The following is a 20,289-nucleotide window of genomic DNA, read 5'->3' as shown; positions in this document are numbered from 1 at the left end:
AACAGCAAGGTGACGAAACGAAAAGTTTGAGCTATCGATCAACATGATGAAAAGCACAGCGCTGCTATCAGTTAATTATCAGATATGAAAGCAGACGAGCAGGTATTAAAAACCAATTGCAAGGTAATTACAAATCAATTTAATGTAGGTTTGAAGAAGTTTCTAAAATATAGACAACTTCTTCAGTTAGTTGTGAACCATTTAACAGTGCACATCGAAATACCAAATACAAATTAAAACTCAACTAAGGTATAGAATAAAAACACATACATTGCTGCTCTCTTCTTGCTTTATTTCAATCAATTTAAGTTAAATAAATGCACAGAATTTAAAGCATGGATCATAGAATCAATGCACAAAATTCTCTGCAGATATTAACATCCAGTTGAAATATTAATTAAAATTATTTGTAACAACGAATATCAAATTATTGCTTTGAAAATGATTTGTTTGAGAATACATTTAAATACAAGTATAACAAAGTTTTAAACGGATGTGGGGAATCTGTGGGAAGAGCACCACAATACTGACAGTGTCGCGAGAAAAAATAATAAGATAAACAAAAATATAATAGATAACAAAATCGGGGAAAACCATAAACGAGCTCGAACATATTGTTACATTTTTTTGCAAAACATTTGTGTGGCTTTACTCCTCTTCTTCGCCATCAATGATTGCCTTGAAGCTGAAGGGTTGGAAGGGATAGCCGAGACCCTCGTAGAATTTGCTCATGAACTCCACCCAGTGCAGACGCAGTGTGTGCAGGAAAGCCGACAAGCCCTCCATCATCACCAAGATGGCCAAAGTGAACAGACACCAGGCTCCAAAGATGACAAATATCGCAACTGGAGCAACCACACCTTCCATTTTTAGGCCCAGCGATAGCACCATGTTCCACAACACCTCAGACAGTTCTAGAAGCGAAGAGTGAATAATATTAGTAATATTACAATACGTTCAAGTGTAAAACGAAGATGAACTTACGGGCGTGAGCCAAGGACAAAGCCCAGAGACGCAGATACGAGGCCGTATGTGAGATGGTGCTGAGCACATATTCGATGGTGTGGATGGCCTGATGAATGTAAATCTCGGCCATGGGCTCCTCTTCGTGACCATGTGCGCCGCCATGTGCTTCCTCGTTGCCAGTGGGCAATGGTGTCTCTCCCTCAGCCAACTCCATGTTGCCAGTCAGCTCTCCATTCTGCTTGACCTAAGCGAGACACAAATACAATAATCAGATATAATGTAGCATATGTTGTCTACTGTAACTCACATGTGACGATCCGCGACGTCCGCGGGTGAATTTAATGTACAGTGGCTTGCCCAGCAGCATCCATGGAACGCAGATGAGACCAATGATCACAAAGGTCTTTTGTATACTGGGCTGGGATTCAAACATATACTCCTCGCAGCCCTTGAATGGCGGTGTGTTCTTGAACAGCATCATGTTGATGAACATAATGAGCACGGATGGAGCGCAACCGGGTGTCTCAGACTGCACCACAGCGCTGGGGCTGTATTTGAACCACTTGAAGAACCTGTAACGCAGAAAAGTTATTTGCATATGTAACATATTAATACCAAATCAATGATTTCACTTACATCATGAAGCACATGTAGCCGAAGAGCAGCAGCAGGAACAGAATCTGTGGCACAAACTCCAAAATTATGGAGGAGTATTTCTTAAAGTGCACAAAGTTGCAGACGGACATAGACACACCAAAGACCATGTGCAGCACACCAATGATGATGGACAGCTTCATCTTGAAACTGTTAAGGAAAATAATCTTGTTCTCTGCCAATTGCCAGACAGGATCCAAGCCCAGAGGATAGATGCCCTGTGCGGAGGAATTGGGTGGAAACTGCAAGTGCTTGTTGGCCAGCACAGTTGTGGTATTGTAGTTGTTCACCCACTTGGAACCGAATATATTCATGGACTTGGAGAACACATCGTTGTAGATGAAGCCAGTGTAACAAGAGAATAGACCCATCAACAGAATGATGTAGCGACCACCAAAGAAAATGTTCCAGATTTCACCGCCATTCTTAATGCGAGCCAACTTCTGCTCGGAGAGCACCATCCAGGCGCCGAAGAGCAAGAGGATAATGCCGTGACCCAAATCGCCAAACATCACGGCGAACAGGAAGGGGAATGTAATGCAAGTGTACAAAGCGGGATTGCACTCGCGATACGAGGCAACACCGTAAGCATCGATAAGGTTCTGGAAGCCACGCGTGAACTTGTTGGTGCGATTGAATGTTGGCGGCTGTTCGTTCGTATCGATCACATTGAGGAATGATGGAATGGTGCTGCCGACAGCAGCCGAGCCATCGGACAATGCCTTCTGCACAACGTGCAGATCCTTGGTGGGCACCCAGCACTCGCCAATGAGGCACTTCTTCGTCACATCCATGTTGAACAGATTGAGCGTATGATAGATGGCCTTCATCTTCTTTACCATGATCGACCAAGAGGGCAAATTCTTGGAGACGGTGGCCAACACACGGCTGCGATGATCTTCGGTCTGGCTGAGCACCAGATTCAGATCCTCGAGACGTGTGCGAACATTCCTGACCATCTCCTCGCGCTCGTTATGCGAGCTGGGACACGGATACAGCGAAGCGTGGAAGCCGGTGCACACCTTCTTGATGCGGTTCTTCAGTTGCTCGCCTTGGAAGAAGGCCACGAAGACGGTCTTGTAGATGGGATGACCAGTGGCCGGATCATTCAAAGGAGTATCCAAATCGGAACGCTTAAGGAACACATTGCCACGCGAGATGCGCCACAACATGCGCTCGAAAGCAAAGACACGCTCCCGATTTATGACACCAGCAACGAATCCCAGACGACCGCGATGCTGAGCGGTTGCCTCATCAACCACGCCGGCGCCGCGATTGCTCGAGTCCAGATTAAGCACTTCTGGTCGGAGAAGAAGCCCTGTGTATTCTCCAGCACCTTGCGCAGTTCGGTCAGCTCCAAGAAGTTAGACTTCATGTTCACCTCGTTCTGCGCCAGCTCAATCATCTCGGATTCGGTTTTCTCCAGATGCGCCTCCAGATCGATGATCTCACGTGGATTGGGCGCACGTGGAATGTCATCCTGAATGTCCGGCAATGAGATGCCGTCCTTCTTGATCTCCGTCTCGATGTAGCGTATCTTACGCTCAAGTTCATCGCAACGACGCACCTCCGTCACGAACTTGCGTTGGAAGACGTTCACATTGCAGTTCAGCTATATCGAACATAGAGAGGAAGGATTAACTATTGAGCTAAAGATTTTTTCAATATGCGTGTGGCACTTACATCGCGAAACTGAACACAGCCGGTTTCACCCAGCTCAGAGACGGAGGTGTACGCGGCCTCTGGTTGTATAAACATCTGGCATAATGCCATTTGCTCACTGCGGAACATATCCCCCATCTTGGCGACTCTTCACGTTCCCTGCAAAAAAAAAACGAGACGCGTTTAGTTGGAACAATCCACAGGCATGCAATTAAAAATTTGAATAAGCAAAAATCGAAAACGACGACGACAACACTACGAAGACAGCGAAGACGTCTTCACATGGCGACTATGCGGTAATTGTTTTTGTTTTATTTATTTTTATTTGGGCTTCCTTTGTCTGGCGTCCCATATCGTAAACGATATACACAACTATACTGTATATACAGAAAGCATATGTATGTATGTATGACTACTATAAAATGAACAAAACAGTCAGGCATTTTTATTGGGCGCTTTTCAGTTGTTTCTAGTCTCTAAAAGCGAATCTGTTTTTCTTATTCGAATTGTTTTCTTTTGTGCTGCAAAGATCTGCTGAGCCAACTATTTATATTCCCGTTGTTTTGTATATAATTTAAGAGATCAACAATGAATTTTTGGGCGATTTAAAGTAAATAATTACTTTATTCAAAGCTAAATGATATCATGGAATTCTTGAAAAGTTAGAAATCTAAGACCTAAATGGCAGTGCTTTACAAGTATTATCAACAATTTAGATATCTACAATAGAAATCGTCGTGATTTGAAGTACACATGATATCATACCATTCTTACTAAACCAATCATTCTCAAAATATTGTAAATTAATAATAATAATTGTTGCAGGAAAGCGTTGTTTAAGTATTATGAGTATATCGGGGGAGCCATAAAGTGCACTGCTTGCTTGCATTGTAACGGACTTTGCAAGCAGTGCATTAGGTTATCTGGACTTATTTTCTATGCTTTGTTTAGTACCATTGTTATATGGTAAAAGTGGTAAAACTGATTAAGGAAATTAACTGTTGTGTTCATCAAAATTGTGGCAAAACATATGACATATAATTCGGCAGCGAACTAGTCAAAATTGGGGGCACTTAGATAATGCGTGTGATTAATGTTTTCTGATTTAATTAGAGCGCGAAAATGTGACTTGTTCGGCGTTGCGTTGGGTGTTGCACTGGGGAGCGGCTATCAGGAGTGAGAAATGGGGACCACGGGAGCAATCGTGTGTGTGTGTATGTGTGAGTGTGTGGAGTCTCTATGGGCTGAAATGTACACATAGACACGACGCAAAGCGCCAAGGTTCATTGTGACATCATCAGACTCGAAACAGTCAACGACACGGACAACAACGACAACAGCAACGCCAACGAGAACGACAACGCGACGCGACGCACATTATCGAACTTTAATGGCCTGACCAGGAATTAGCTTTAGCTTTTTGCGGTGGAAACAAGCGTACAAACATATGCACATTTGTACGAAAATGCTGATGTATACACTTAGGAAAAAAATAGTGAACGAACTATTAAGAAATTAAAAGAACAATTTTTTGTGGTGGAAACAAGCATAAATTCTTGATGACACTGTGAGTAAGAAAATATGGAAATTTTTAGAAATCTATCATAGCCAAATATTACTTAGAATCTTAATGAAGAATATCTTTTTTATATGTACATATATAGGCTGTAATGCATACACTTGAAAAACTGTATACAAATTTGTATAAAAGTAAAAACCTATTTTAAAAATAGTACTGCAAAAATATTTGTAAAAAAAATTGTGTAAGATATTAAAGCATGTTTAAAAAATTCGTTTGTCTAAATTAAAATATGTATTTGTTTTGGCAGTGTATATTATATGTATGTAGAAATGTATGTGCTTATAATATATGCAAATGTACATATTAGTATGATAAATGTGCGTACATATTTACTTAAGGCACGTTTATAGCGTTATGTGAGTTTTGTTGTTGTACGAATTCTTTAGCGTCTCCATCGGTCAGACATTTTTAACTCTTTGGTTGGCTAAACGCCAGCAACAGAGCGCCAAAGGTGTTGGATCCAGATGCCACTGGGAGGATCAAGAAGTTCGAAAGCTAATTTATCTTGAACTCAATACATACGCGTTCATACATATGTACTATGTACATACATACATATATAAATAACTCTGCTGATTGGTTTATCGCGCCTGTTGCTCATTATTTACACTGTGGCAAGCCTGCTGGAAACCGGGAATCGAGAGCGCTATAGTTATGTGTTATTTATTATAAAATAAAATTATTTCTAATTTATCAACTCATGGGTGGTTTTTTTCTGATTCATCCACACTTGTTATAATTTGCATAAAAATGAATACTTGACTGCACAACTATATTTCTTTGTTGTTTGATAAGACTATAAGCTAAATATAGCAGCAATACGATTAAGACCAAATACTATTTGCAAATTGTTAAACAATATTGCTGCCGCGGACGCCGCCTCTAAAAACGGTTTTTCATTTCCTTAATGGAAACCGGCGGATAGCGAAATAAAGCTTTATGGCACTATAAACGATAATACCGGTGGCTAATTGGAGGCGCACTTATACAAGCATTCCTGGCTATAGTATATAATAAATAATTTACAATTTTTGCGACTCAATATCGCGCCCTCAGTAATCATTACACAGCATATGCATATGTGTGTGTGTATTTTTAGCACTGTCAGCAAGTCTGTCACACACACCAAAGCATATCGCTTTTAATTAAGTTGCAATTAATTGGAAACGTTAACTGGTTAAATTTCAACTTGCCTTGCAAAAAAAACAACACGATATGCTGCGCCTTCAACTGAACTCGATTGATATGTACAAATGAACAAATAAATACGTAAAGCAACCACGAATTTTATACAAATGAAATTTCGGTTTCTAAACACGCACAATAAAAAAACGAAAAAAGCAACTGCAAACCAGTTTAACTTCAAAACAACTAAACACACCGTTCAGTTGAGTGTTGCCTACCGTCTGTTAAAATGTAGTTGCTGCTTTTGCTCTGCTGTCGCTGCCTGCGTCTGTCGTTGGCGTTTGCTTTTCGCTGGTCATTTTCGTGAGTAGCTCGCTGACTGGACGTGGGATATATGGGTGTGTGTGTGTGTGTGTGTGTGGGAGTGCGAGTGGTGCACACATATAGTGCGCTTGTGTGTGTGTGGGTTGCGGGCCCTTGTACACGCAAGAAGCGGGTGAGTCTTAATTACATTTCAACGAAGCAACAGCAATTTGTGTTTAATGTCGCCCCCATTGAAGCGCACGCCCATGGCTGATATCGCAACGACGACGGCAGCGGAGTTTCGTTCAATTTTTTTGTTTTGTTTGTTTCTCGCTCTTTGATGCGCTCTCGCTCTCTTGTGAGCTCAATGCGAATGTATGTTAGTATGTGCGGGTTTTTATTTGGTTTTTATAAAAAAAAATACTTCTATTGTTGCGCTCATTTATCTCAATTTTTATAACTATCATCAATAGAGATCGCATTCAGTCACAATTTGAGGTTAAATGTTGCTTGTTGCCATGTTTCTTTAACTGTACCCAGCCAATTGATAAGAAAGTAAACTGATAAACTTAAGAGAATATATTTAAATGCTTAAAATCCATGCAGCACACATACAATATATATGTATACTATATAAAAGCCCCACCCTAGCATTGATAAGCGGACTATCGTTACATAAGGAGGAGCTTTGGACTGAAGCACTTCGCAAATCGTATAATTCGCAGGAAAAGCCTTATACTCAAGTGTTATAATACGTCTTAAGTCTAGACTCCATGACTCGAAGTGACCATTTGTCGGATTTTCTATTCCCAGGCAGCAATCGATCAGGCAATAGAGTTAGCTAATCAGATTGATTGATTGGCCGTGCTTATGAAAAGTTTTTATGAGGCTGTCATAAATCATAATTCAATTGAAATTCATTGCTTCCCTCTTACAATTGAGAGCTAGTACTTCAATTGGGAAATTCAGATCCCAAATCTTTTAAATGAACTTCAAAAGAATGCAGCCAAAAAAAAGCTGTGAGCGTCACATGATATTGCATAAACTCTGTAACGAGTAACGATATTGTCGAAGTATCGAGTACAATACAGACACACTAACTACTTGCGTGACTGAGAGATACACTAATACACCAACATACACACACATAGATATGACAGTAGCAGAGTTACGTTCGCTTCGCTCGACCGCTTCGTTTGGCGGGGGCAGGTGGCGGTTTTCTCAGCTGGGAGCATTGACGTTGACAATAGTCTCATGACACAAGCTCGAGAGCTGTGAAAATTACTGAAGCTGCTTCGCTCTGCTCTGTTCTGTGTGAAGATCACGTGCTGTATTTACACTAGAACACTTATTGGAAAATTGCCTAACAAAAACATCTGGTTTTTGTTAATTGACTCCTTATTCACTTGCTTAACTTTTTCTTTTCTGGTTTTGTTGGTGTTCAATTGAAGATCACCTTGAATTCACACACGAACTTGTTGTACTTCGTATATACATTATATTATTGCCATTTAATCTGTCGTTCTTTTTATCTTACTTTATCGTTTTATTATTTGATATGCGTTTGTTTTGTATGTTTTTTTTTTTGCTTACCTTTGCAGCTTTGAGACAAATTTTTATACGAAAAATTCAAGATTCGCCAAGCGTACGTGCGTTAAATTTAGAACTTGTTTTTTGCCCGTTGCGCTTTTAGAGGTTATTCAAAACGATCTCGACGGAGCAGACGTCTGGTCAGCACCAGCGTTCACTTGCTTGTGAATTTCGGCATTCAGCTGAAACGAGCGCATAGCGTAGTTTCTGGTTCTCCCGCTCTATCTCGCTCTTGCTCTCATGGCAAAAGGCTCTCTCAGCTCGTAGTGCCTTTGTAGCAGAGGCCTCCAACCATGCTCTGTACGTAAGTACGTATATTAACACATACACTCAGCCAAACATACACAGTGATATATGTGCGATCAAGTTCTCTTATCACCCATCGTAAGACAAAAGTCCAAGCCCTCAAGTGGCATATACGAATTCGACGGTAGTGCTCTATTTCAAAAGACACTATCAATTATTATTAACAACGCTTCCAAAAAGTAATTCCCTCTGCCTGATAAGTAGCTTGATATTGATTGTGATATGTTTGGACTGTGTCAGTTTTATAAATCGCCTTAAATTTCCCGTAGTCTAAGTAAACCGCTCGTCTTCGCCGCCAAAACGTCAATTTCAAATGTCGAATATACCAAATTATACCACATGTGAATTTATCGAATGTCTCAGCGATAGATTGTGTGACCAGTTTTTGTATATTTAATATATATTTCATACAGTATATTGTGCACATCAAGTTACGGTCACATTGACAGTGAACAACGATTTGCAAATCGGTCGAACAGCTGATGCATAAAGTAAATATTGCATTTTTACCAAACTGCAATTAACATGTCTTATGGAGGATACACCCAACTGCCCAGTGGCAGTACTGAGCACGATCGTCGTCAACAGCAGGTGCTAGCGAATACCTACAATGTCCTTCAGAGTACAAATGAAAGCATTGAGAGATCCAATCAAGTCGCACTTCAGACGGAAGCTGTGGGCGCTGAAGTACGTGCATTGTAATTTATTATCAGTAGCTTACTCATATACATATGTATGAATTATTCCAGATACTTGGAGAACTGGGCGGGCAAAGGGAATCACTGTTGCGCACTACCCGTAGACTTGAGGATGCTGATCAGGAGCTGTCCAAATCGCGAGTCATCATACGCAAGCTGCGTCATGAAGTCCTATACAATAGAGTGGTATTAATCCTGATAATCATTCTGGAAATCGGCATACTGGCTGGACTTCTAGTTCTGAAATTTGCCCACCTATAAGGAGAATTGGATTCTAAAGTATATCTGTATTCGGAGTTGGATATGGGGGCGTTTTTATTAAGTGATTTGTATTTTGTATCTAACATCAATGTTAATCCCATGCCTTAGACATATAGAGTGTTAAATTAAGTTTACTATAAATCGTAAAATATATATCAATAAAAACAGCTAAAATGGTACGATATTTTGTTGTTTGTCAACCTCTTATCTACATATTTCACATTCAGTAAGTATATGTAGTAAATAACAATGATATTAATATAGTATATGTTGTATATGCATATTAAATATGTAAGTATGTATAGCAGGAATATTTGGCATAAAGCAAGTTTCATGCTATGTACATTTATAAAGAGAACGAGTCGTAATAAATATTTGTTCTTATTGTTTTCTTTTTGTAAAATACTTGATATACCGATGGTTTAAGTTAATACAAGCGTCGCGTGGTTAAACCAATAACAACAAAACGTCGCTGATGTGCTCAAGAGATATTCGCTTTTCCATGTTTCTAGAAGATCATCCCGATGATGATGATTTCCTTGGCTGCACTGCAGCTCAACGTTTTAGTAATTTTCAATTATCCTTTGGTAAGACTATGGACCAGCCAAATACACGTCGATCGAAGCCGCAAGAGAACAAATCACAATTCATCAGTGGCTCCTCTGCCCAAGCTACCGAGGAGACCATACGCCTATGTCCCTGGCGACTGGTGCGCGGCAAACGTGCCACACGCTGTCCATTCAAATCAAACAAACGTATTTGTCGATTGTCATGTGGTATGGCAATAATACCGCCTGTGGATACAGCCAAACGATTCACAGAGGAATCCGTGCGTATGGTGGCCAGGGCTGATCGCATATTGCGCAGTTCCCATACTTTAATGGTGCGATCATCCGAGCCAGAAACCACTTTGTCGTCTCGCGCAAAAACACTCGACGTCACGGTCTCAGTGTGTCCCTGAAACACAGAAACAGCGGGTATGGCTTCACGGAAGTCCCAGAGGCGGAAGGTGGTGTCACGCGAGGCGGTAACAACCAGACGTTGTGTGGGATGCGCCGAGACATGTGTGAGCTCATGATCATGGCCCGTAAGTGGCTGCAGGGGCTGGGCCGTCTCCACATCCCAGAGTATGGCAGTGCGATCCCAGCTGCCCGTAATAATTTGATCCATGCTGGAAAGCCAATCGGCGGCAACAACGACAGAGAGATGCCCGCCCAGCCCCGTAAATTCGCACAGCGGTGTGCGTAGCGTATCCACACGATCACGATCCTCTAGCTGCCCGTCGCTATCGTCAAGTTCTTCCTCGGAAGAGTGTCCCTTTCTGCAAGATGTTAAAGAAACGATAAGCACAATAGTTGCGGTAAGCAACCAACACTTACTTGGGCACCTCCCAGTTGACGGCCGCCTGCCAAATGTGCGCAGTGCCATCGCCACTGCCAGTCAACACTAGATCCCGATGCTGATGGAACTTAATGGAGTTCACAGAGCCCGCATGTCCTTGATACTGCAGCAGACAGCGTCCACTCTCGATGCCCCATATGCATGCAGTGTGATCCGCGGATGCGGTTCCAATAATGGGCTGTCCCTGCTTGGCGGCAACCTGCCAAATGCCATCCTTGTGGCCGCCGAATTCACGCACCACCGAACTCACGACTGTTTGGGCTTTGAAGCTGGAGACAATGCGACTGGTCTGGGCTTTGATTTTATTACTTGCCTTCACCTTGCTCCCGCCTGTGGCGCTGCTCAGCTTGGCCTTGAGACTCTTGTGGGTGCTGGAGGCGGCGGCCAGCAAGCTGGCGCCAATCTCATCGCCAAGCGGCGCTGATGATGGTGTGGCAGGTGTTGCAACCAGCGAGGCGCCGCCGCTGCCCGTGGCCACAAGAGCAACTGCAGAAGCAGCGGCTGTAGTACGCTGCTCCGTGTAAGGAGTCAGTACATCCTTTGTGCTGGCGGTGGCATTGTCCAGTTTGTCTTGAACTGCAAGCAATGTTGAATGTTTAATTACTGGCATATTTTATGAATGACTCCCTTACGATTGAGATTCTCCAGATATAGCTGCTCGAATTCCTTCTCGATTTGTGCAAACAGGAAGTGGAGACGTGCCCGATATGGCGCGTCCTCGGGTATTATGGAGATGTCCTCGGTGAGACTTGCGAGCCGTGATTTTGTTGTTGCTGTCGACTTCATGGTGTGTGTGTGTATTTGGGTTCAGTTTTCCTTAACTTTATTATTGTTGTGTATTTATTGTTTAAACACACGCCTCTCAATTTGCTTCCGCTTTCCTGTGCAACGGCAAAACAATCCAATTAGTGGATTCGATTTTGTGGCAAGACAACTCGACCTTTATTGATCCAATCCCATTACAAGTATTTGTGTTGTGCATGGATATATGTTTTTCTTAAAGATTTGATGCAGCACAGTGTTGTAAAATGCCAATTCGCAAACAGCGCAATCTTTTGCCACACTGCACAGAGGGAGAGTAGAAAAACAGCTGTTCGCATACATTGAATACATATCAGCTGATTGTGTTTAACCGCTACGTGTTTCAGCTGGCATACTAGATGTCCGCAGACTGTACGCTTCAAAAATGTATTAATTTAAAGTGTATAAAAAAGTTACTTACAAAGCTAAGCGATTACTTTTATTTTAAATTAAAAAGAAAGAGCAGTAACTATTTTGAAATCTAATATTGTCAACTTGAATATGTATTTAATAAGCTAAACGGTTCAGTGGTGAAAGAAAACGCGAAGCTTCAGGGTTAACGTTTGTTGTTTTTACACTTTTTTTTTGTTTTTTTGGCCACATCGCTGACGCTAACTGACAAGCAAACAAACAATAAACGTTGTCGCTGAACTACTAAATATAGACTGCAGTTCAAAATGCGCAAAACGTGGGTGAAACGAGAAAATATTTACTACAAACCCTTTTACAAGGATAAATCCAAGATGTTCTTGTTACTCATCTTCTTAGTTGGCATCTCATTTATAGCCTATCAGGTGGGTAAAATTCTAGTTCTGTGAATTACCTGTGAATTAATAATAAATTGTGTTAATAGGCCTTCTCGCTGAATCAACTGCCCAGCGTGCAGCAGCTGCGACGCAAGCACAAACAAATGATGCAGTCGCTAGGCAGCAAACAGCGCGACGTGGATGACTTTGATGGCGGCGGGGGAGGCGGTGATGGAGCCGGAGTTGGGTTTGGGGCTGGAGTTGAAGCCGTTGTAACTGCCACGCAAGATGCAGACGCTATAAAGATTATACGGTATGTGAAGCATTTATAAATCTAAAGTGTAACCATAACAACAACTTCTTTTTTAGAGGCACACGCCTTTTTGACTATGATGCATACAAACCCAATTTCGAGGGCAACTTCAAGTGCCTAGACGGCAGCAAGGAGATTCCCTTTAAGCATCTAAACGACAACTACTGCGATTGCGAGGGCGATGGCAGTGATGAGCCGAGCACAAATGCCTGTGCCAAGGGGCGCTTCTATTGCAAATACCAGAAGCGTCATTTTACGGGACGTGGTCTCGATGTCTGGGTTTGGACGTCGCGGGTTAATGACAACGTTTGCGACTGCTGCGATGGCAGCGATGAGTGGACGACGCATGTCAAATGTCCGAATAGTTGTGCGTAGTCTATTTATTGGGGGGAACATGCTTAGAGCAGAGATCACCAATTGTATTTTGTATAGTTGTAGGTGAAACTATCTCACACTCACATCTCAAGGAAGATTAATCCATTAAAATGTCAGTAAAAGTCTGTAAAGCGCATCACACGCGATAGTTTAGAGAATTACGATGATATTGTAATTTTACATACATACATACACATATATCATAATAAATATTTTTTAAGTAGATCGAATAAAATAAAAAAGAAACAACCAACTATAGATTGTTCTGGGACGATATTAGTGAATAAACCAATTTTGTTTAATTTAAAATATGATATTACTTTTTATACCCACCCTTCCATCTGAAAATACACGATTTTGATTTGAATTGAATTTCTTTTTATTTTCAGACTCTCGTAAATCAGTAGCCTGTTATACAGAGAACTCTATTTTTTGTTATTTGTAATTTTTTTTCGTATAATTAAGAAGATTCGTAGCACACAATTTAATGCTCTTATCAACATAAGCATTTTTGTTTTTGTATTTTTTTGGTTTAAAATTCTTTTTCAAGCCGAACTATTTTTAGTGACAATTTTGAACTGCAAATTCTACAAAGGTACGAAACGGTTGTTGTATCGAATTAATAGCAATATTTTTAAGTATATAATCACTTGATATTTGTATTAAACAAACACACGCTATGTTTAGTCAGCTGCCCGTGTTGTTTATCTGTTGTATACGAGTAGTATGTAGATAGATACTATAGAGAGGGAATTATAACGTTGTGTTACGGTTAAGGAACGTTGTCGTATGTAATGTTGATTTTCATATTTATTTTCTTTGAGATGGGTGGATGAGGAAGGACAGCTTATGAATTTTCAGCAGGACAAAGGTGAAACTACGTACACAATACATAGAGCAAATTGTTTTTGTTCTGCAATCTTACAAAATTCATTAAATAAAGTATAGTAAAGGCAATTACATTTAAGGTTTCTTTTTGATAAGCCTATATATGTTTTGCATGGGTTTTGAACTTAAATTATGCTTACTTAAACACTAATATAGTAATACTTAATCAGAGTTTTTTTGTTTTCTTTCTATGTAGAATATTGTTTGGATATTTGTGGCTCTCTGTTTTGTGTGATTAAAATTAATATTCTTTAATTTTGTAAATTCATTGAACGAAACGTCTAAATGTGGTTTCAATGCGTATACATTTGACATAAGTAGATGCAAGGGAAAATTGGAAAATATAAAATATTAAAATTAACGAAAAAAAAATTAAATATTGCACTGACGAGATGTTACCTCAACTTCAGTTTTAGCCATTTAAAAAATAAGTTAATAGATAAAAAAAAAATAAATAAATAGTTTTGAAAATGGAACATAACTTTACATTTACTCGACGACCTTTTCACATTTTGAATCAATTGACACGCAAATGGGAATACATTTAAACAGATCTATGTATGCATGTGTGTTTAGACACGGAGAGAGAGGAAGATAGAGAGAGATATTGGAGTAGAGGAACTTAGCCTACTCTTAAACGAAATTAGCTGCGTAAAATGTATGTATAGGTAATTAATTATTTAATTAATTAATTAGGTGTACAAGTCTAACGGCAAAGCGTATAATACAATTTTTGTAGTTTGCGTTTGGAGCGACACTGATGATGGTTATGTGAATGATTTGGCTGATGATGATGGTGGTGATGATGATGGTGATGTCTGTGGTGCGAGTGCTGATGTGATTGTTGCTGTTGCTGTGCTGTGTGGTGTAGCAAGTGCTGTGATTGCTGCTGTGCCTGTTGCTGTTGCTGATAGTGAGAGCGTGACAAACTGTGTTGTTGTTGTTGCATATGGCTTTGATGATGATTATTTACAAGGCTCGCCGTGGCAGCCGCGGCCGATGTTGATGCAGCACTCAGAGCCACCGCTGAGGATATCAGTGCCGCGGCTAAACGAGATGATGGCGACGCTGACAACGACAATGACGTTGCCGTTGCGACATCCGTGGCGAGCAGCAGTTGCTGCTGTTGCTGGCGCAGCTGCTGCAATTGTAGTCGCTTGGCAGCGGCGGCGCCTTTGCGCATCGCATGCAAACGCCGCCTATGATGATGTGGATGCAATTGAAGCTGTCACTTTGCCTCTTCGCTGGCGTCCAGCAGATTGTTGCTACTGCTGCCAGCGCCATTATTGGTTGCGGCTGCCGTTGTTGGCTGCTCGTTGTTGCCGCCATGTTGCTGCTGCAGCTGCTGATGTTGTTGGTTGAGTGAATGGACATGCTGGCAGAATGCTTGCAGCACCTCAAAGTGTGTCATTAGATTCGCCGGTTGATTATCGTAATGCAGATGCCTTGTAATTGGAGCATTTAATCGCCGCAGCATCTCTGTAAACAGTTTCTCCTCCTTCCGTATCCAGGGCCGTCGATCATCCTGCACCTGGTAAGGTGTGAGATGCACGTGTATGTTCATGCCTACAAAAATAGAATAGATATAAGTTTTTTGAAGTACATAAAAAAAATTGTCATATCGTACCCATTCTTGTGAGAGTCTCGAGCAGACTTCGTGAGGTGATCCATGTGTTCTTTTGGCCACCGTGTCCACCATCCAGCCAATACATGTCTGTAATGCGTGAGAGTAAACGACACATGCTACTATCGTCCGGCGTCAGTGTTTTCAAGTAGTGAAACTCGTAGATAAACTGCAAAAATATTTAAGAATACATAGTAATCAAGTAATGCATACGGCTGCAGTGTGCAAATAGAGAGATTTTTACACCAAATGTGACTCACTTGATTGAGCACGACGCAGCCCTTGCTGAACCCAATTAGCACCAGCTTGGACTTGTCTAAATTGAGATTCTCGCGCCACCACAAGGGATTATTATCGGACGTCGGTGTCGCCGGACGCGGCTGCTGTGGTTGCGTTGGCAATGTTGCTTGCGACACCGCTCCACAATCGTTGTTGCTATTATTGCTATTGTTGCAATGCTCCACGTTGTTCGTCGTTGGCGGTGACGCTGCCTTTGAAAGCGTTTGCTGCTGTTGCTGTTGGCTATGCGACTCCTGTTGATGACTGTTAAGGGCAGCAGCAGCATCTTTGTTGTTGCCATTGTTAATGCTAGCTGACACATTATTTGTTGACGCGCCCGTTTCCGTGGTTGCAGCAGCAGCAGCTGCAGCAGCCGCCGCAGCAGAGACTATGGGAAAGATGACAGCGCCATCGGCATCAACAGTAACATTCTCCTGAACTTGCAGTATATCAATGTCCATTTCTTGGCTGCTATCGCTGCCCGTCGATGAGGATGAGCTGGACTCAGAGGTCACAGTGGCATTGGAGAGCGTCAAGGCAGCGGCGGCAGCAGCAGCAGCCACAGCAGCAGCTGCTGCGGCGGCTTGCGCCGCTTGATCGAGTATCTCGTTCTCCGGTATTGAGATCAGGCGCTGCGACAGATTCTGCAGCAGTCTACAAACAAAATAATAGGATATTAAAGAATGGCATTTGAAATTATTGTTCCATTTTACTCACTTTTCTAAGTGTTGCAGCGCATGGTTCATAGGCGTATGATCTGGAACGCCCGCGTTATTTCCCCGAACAAAATTGTCGAAGCAGCTGAACGTCTTGAATTCCATGCTGGAAATATGAACAACAAAATTGTAGAATAAATATATCAAACAATACATCTCAATGCTAACTTACCGAACCGGCCGTATGACTATGATGTGAGAGCGCGGAAATGCTTCGCGCAGCAATATCGCAGAGTTTTCCAAATTGTACTTCATGTAACCGCGACTGTCGCGATTCGTTTCCATGCTCTCCGGAAAGTCTTGCACGTCGCCGCCAAAATATATGATCGCCTTTGAGTCCTCCACATGTTGTGATTGCTGGCGCACAATGGGCGGACAGTAGACAATGTCGTTGGCTCGATTCTGGAAACCGGCCACAGAGAAGATGCGAAACGGACCGGCCGAAGTGCTTGGCGTGCATAAACGCTCCCCGCTGCTGCCGCCAAGCATGCCCTCGAAGTTACGTATCCGCTCTTGCAGTTGCAGAAATTGATCAATGGTGAGCTGCAGTTGGGAGCGGCAAACAACGCACAAAAATTAGCTTCTTGCATATATCTTTCATATGTATACAATTCTTTTTCCTTCACTTCTGCTCTTTCCTTTCTTCAATAAATCAAATTTAGACGCACACCCTAGCATGATTTTCAACCAGTGCTTAGCAAAGACAACAACCACATTTAAACAATCACAAACGCACACATACACACACACTTCACACATCTTCTACTACTCCTGCCGCTGCTTCAGTAATAATCATTCTCATACAGATCCCGAGGATCTCCACAACAGCCCACGAAACGCAGTCGCGTATCCTCCACGCACAGTTTGGTGTCCTCCTTCATCTCCTTGAGCTTGACGCGCACCTCCTCGCGCATCAGATTGCGACACATGGCCACCAAGCCCATGCCCAGCAGCATATAGATGAAATTGATGGCTAACTTTGAGTGCTGATCTGCGATACGTTGCAGTTCCGACACTTCATTGGGATCCGCTGCAATATCTTCTCGCAACTTTTGCGTTGCCGCATCCACATCTGCCGCTGTGGTCAACGAGGCACCGGGCACAAAGTCACCAAATCCAATCTTACACAGCGATGTCATGCAAAAGTAGAAGCTATTAAGGAAGCTCCACTTCTCCCAGTTGGCAAACATAATGGTACCCGTCAGAATATAGAACATAATGACCCAAAGACACGCTGTCGATGGCACAATGATCTTCTTGCGCAGCGTCAAGGCGCCAAGACTGCCGCCACCTTCCAGCGCCTCCAATCTGGCATCGTAATTCTTTTCCTGAGTGCAATCATGCAATGAGCGATACAGAAACTTAAAGGAACGAGCGAGCACACGACCCATGTTGAGAAAGTAGAGGATATAGAGCGGAATACCAAAGGTGGCATAGATGACAGTGAAGCCCTTGCCCCAAGGGGTGCGTGGTACCATGTTGCCATAACCGATCATTGTGATGACCGATAGACAAAACATCAAGGCTGCAGGAAAACTCCACATGTCTGCTGGACTACGTCCCACATAACCATTCTTAATGATGGCAGCGATCTCTGCTTGATATTCCCTCAGTACAGAATTCGTTTCATTCACCCAGAGCGGCTTATCGATCAGATTATGCTCCTCGGTGATGTTCCACAAACGTTGCGAGAAATTCTGTCTCAGTTCCAGCACATGAGCTGTTGTTGTGTCCACAAATTCACGTTCGATGTGCATAAAAGTGAGTGCTCCAAAGATGGCATAGACCACAATGAGGGCTCCAACTCCCACCTGGGTGCACATGAAGGTGACAAAGTTGCGACAACATCGTTTCACACGCTTACGCGGCTGATTACTGGGCGTCGTCGAGGAGACTGTGGATGCCACGCCAAGCATTTGTGGCGAGTTGCGTTGAAATTTGTGTGACATCTTTTTTGTTGCAGGTGTTGCAATTACATAGTTATATAACTATATATATATATTCGATATCAGTTTAGTTTATATATTTTTCAGCAGCATGTGCGTTCAGTTAATTGAAATTTCCAAATTTGTGGTTCTTTTTTTTTGGCTTTCAAATCAGCACACTAATGCTATAAATAAATCGCACTACAAAACATTTCCTTCTCAAGAAAAACGTGCTATATCTTTATATCATTGGATCGCACTCGATGCGCTCAGCGCGGCCGCCAAAATTCAACTGTTTGCTCCGCAAAAGAAAATAAAAAACCTACACACACAATTAGTTCTCTTGGGTCTTGGAACGATTCTACGAATGAGTCTGGGGAGCAATATATACATATATATTGTATGTGTGAAAGAGTCTGAAACAAGGGTTTTTCTATTTTCATTTTTTCAGCAGCAATATTTATGAACTTTGCGCAAAAATTGAAAGAAATAAAATCGAAATAATTAATGTTTATTTATGTTTATGGCGAGTGTTTTTCTATTTGTCTGCGATTTTTTTGATTAATGGCTCAGTGAAGCAAGAAATGTATCTAGATACATTTCCTTTATTGAATTCATAGCTTCAACTGATAAGTTTAGAAATAAATAAACTCTCTATCAACGATGCGACTTTTATAGTTTAGCACAAGATTAGTTACTATATTATTAATTATGTATAATAATTAATAACATAAAAATAATCATGATATGATGAAAAATCCGAACAAAATTATTTATATGGATATTTTTATAGTTCTACCAGCAGCGACGCCGACTGCAGCAATAACAACATTGGAAGCAAAACAAAGTGTATGTAAATATAAACAAAGAATATGAAAAAAAAAAAATGCGAACGAGAGCACAAAAATACAAAAAGATAGAAAACAGCAGAAAAAGTCAAATGAGCTGCGTTACAGTGAGGTCTGCAACAAAACGAACGCATAATTCTTGAAGAGGGAAGACGGATTTTGATTTCTCTTTCGCATTGGTTGCAAGTTGCAACTGCCGTTGCACTTGCATAACATGCATTTCCCTTGCAATATTTTTTGTGTTTTTTTAAGGGTCGTTAACATTCTGCTTAGCCGGTTTAACCTGTAGACAGACAACAGATACACAACACACACACACTCACACACACACACAGAAGAGGCAGCAAGAAGGAAGATCAATGAATGCGCAAAAAAAAAACGGGTCAGCGACGATGGGTTGCGGTAGGCGAACATTGCAATTTTACGTGAGGGTTGTGGGATTAGGAGGGGTAGACGTGGGGGTGGTGCTTTGGCGCTTCCAGCAGCAATAACGACGCCGCAGCCGACGCAGGCGATGGATGCAGGCAGCGCTGCCCGCAAATGACCCTGAAGATGTGTAACGCCAGGGCCAAAGCCAAGCGCAGCAGCGAACAGCATAAAACGGCAGCTTTGAGGGGTGAAATGCGTAGCGACGAGATGGATTTTTTCAATACTCACACACTTGCACACTACTTCAGCCACACATATATACACACACTTGCACATATACTATTTCACATATTTATGCAAAAAATTTTCAGCGCACCGCGCGATTTTTGCAATGCTTTCACAATTTGTTGTGCTTTCTTTACTTACGCCGTTTTTTGTTTTAATTTGTTGTTATAATTTGTTTAGTTATAAAAATATTCCCGCGTCTTTTGCTTCTATTCCGTTTTCTTTTATCTCTACGTCTGTATTTTTAATTTCGTATTTTCGCATTGATATTTTTACTCATAGCAAATACGGGCACACCACACCACTTCAAAATCGCAAATCTGGTCACTTTGCTGTCTGTGTGACCGTCATGTATGTGAGACAAATACTGAAAATACCGTCATTGCCACAATGATGCCAGTATTCTAACCTTTTTTTGGTGATGTGGCAACTCTCCATGGAATATTTGTGAATTGTTCTTTTGAAAATATGGCGCGTAGCGAATAATTATTTGTAATTAAAAGACTGTTGTTTTTCTGAAGTATAATTCTTTATTATAAAATAGGATTGTAGATTCATGATTACGATGAACA

The 20,289-nt window shown here is 41.6% G+C and overlaps 7 protein-coding genes across 7 annotated transcripts; 2 read left to right on the top strand and 5 right to left on the bottom strand.

Moving 5' to 3' along the window:
* Positions 1 to 271: 271 nt before the first annotated feature.
* Positions 272 to 8,052, bottom strand: LOC117576271 (V-type proton ATPase 116 kDa subunit a 1). The gene is given in 7 exon segments (XM_034260916.2): positions 272 to 914; positions 985 to 1,210; positions 1,274 to 1,538; positions 1,603 to 2,914; positions 2,917 to 3,232; positions 3,304 to 3,441; positions 7,886 to 8,052. Coding segments are annotated over 6 exon segments (2,502 nt in total). The 5' UTR covers positions 3,421 to 3,441; positions 7,886 to 8,052; the 3' UTR covers positions 272 to 648.
* A 566-nt stretch (positions 8,053 to 8,618) lies between these two features.
* Positions 8,619 to 9,147, top strand: LOC117576277 (vesicle transport through interaction with t-SNAREs homolog 1A). Its single transcript, XM_034260922.2, has 2 exons — positions 8,619 to 8,875; positions 8,938 to 9,147. Exons 1-2 carry the CDS (start codon positions 8,714 to 8,716, stop codon positions 9,145 to 9,147), a joined length of 372 nt encoding a protein of 123 aa, XP_034116813.1. The 5' UTR covers positions 8,619 to 8,713.
* Positions 9,148 to 9,494: 347 nt separating this feature from the next.
* LOC117576272 (WD repeat-containing protein 37) lies at positions 9,495 to 11,610 on the bottom strand. The gene is made up of 3 exons (XM_034260918.2): positions 11,181 to 11,610; positions 10,527 to 11,124; positions 9,495 to 10,468 (listed from the first exon to the last, which is right to left on the bottom strand). Exons 1-3 carry the CDS (start codon positions 11,332 to 11,334, stop codon positions 9,721 to 9,723), a joined length of 1,500 nt encoding a protein of 499 aa, XP_034116809.1. The 5' UTR covers positions 11,335 to 11,610; the 3' UTR covers positions 9,495 to 9,720.
* A 62-nt stretch (positions 11,611 to 11,672) lies between these two features.
* Positions 11,673 to 13,151, top strand: LOC117576276 (uncharacterized). The gene is made up of 3 exons (XM_034260921.2): positions 11,673 to 12,143; positions 12,203 to 12,408; positions 12,465 to 13,151. The coding sequence occupies exons 1-3, from the start codon at positions 12,027 to 12,029 to the stop codon at positions 12,781 to 12,783; spliced, it is 642 nt and encodes a 213-aa protein (XP_034116812.1). The 5' UTR covers positions 11,673 to 12,026; the 3' UTR covers positions 12,784 to 13,151.
* Positions 13,152 to 14,377: 1,226 nt separating this feature from the next.
* On the bottom strand, positions 14,378 to 14,854 carry LOC127566150 (sex-determining region Y protein-like). The gene has a single exon (XM_052007839.1). It carries the CDS (start codon positions 14,852 to 14,854, stop codon positions 14,378 to 14,380), a length of 477 nt encoding a protein of 158 aa, XP_051863799.1.
* Positions 14,855 to 14,899: 45 nt separating this feature from the next.
* On the bottom strand, positions 14,900 to 20,007 carry LOC117576273 (mitochondrial protein C2orf69 homolog). Its single transcript, XM_034260919.2, has 6 exons — positions 19,859 to 20,007; positions 16,463 to 16,833; positions 16,292 to 16,396; positions 15,556 to 16,228; positions 15,299 to 15,464; positions 14,900 to 15,237 (listed from the first exon to the last, which is right to left on the bottom strand). The coding sequence occupies exons 2-6, from the start codon at positions 16,777 to 16,779 to the stop codon at positions 14,900 to 14,902; spliced, it is 1,599 nt and encodes a 532-aa protein (XP_034116810.2). The 5' UTR covers positions 16,780 to 16,833; positions 19,859 to 20,007.
* LOC117576275 (TWiK family of potassium channels protein 18) lies at positions 16,840 to 18,656 on the bottom strand. The gene has a single exon (XM_034260920.2). The coding sequence runs from the start codon at positions 18,237 to 18,239 to the stop codon at positions 17,073 to 17,075; it is 1,167 nt and encodes a 388-aa protein (XP_034116811.1). The 5' UTR covers positions 18,240 to 18,656; the 3' UTR covers positions 16,840 to 17,072.
* Positions 20,008 to 20,289: the final 282 nt, after the last annotated feature.

Source organism: Drosophila albomicans, chromosome 2R (assembly GCF_009650485.2).
Source record: "Drosophila albomicans strain 15112-1751.03 chromosome 2R, ASM965048v2, whole genome shotgun sequence".
Lineage (NCBI taxonomy): Eukaryota > Metazoa > Arthropoda > Insecta > Diptera > Drosophilidae > Drosophila > Drosophila albomicans.
The sequence above is the reverse complement of the archived record's forward strand: the minus strand, read 5'-3'. Positions and strand labels throughout refer to the sequence as shown.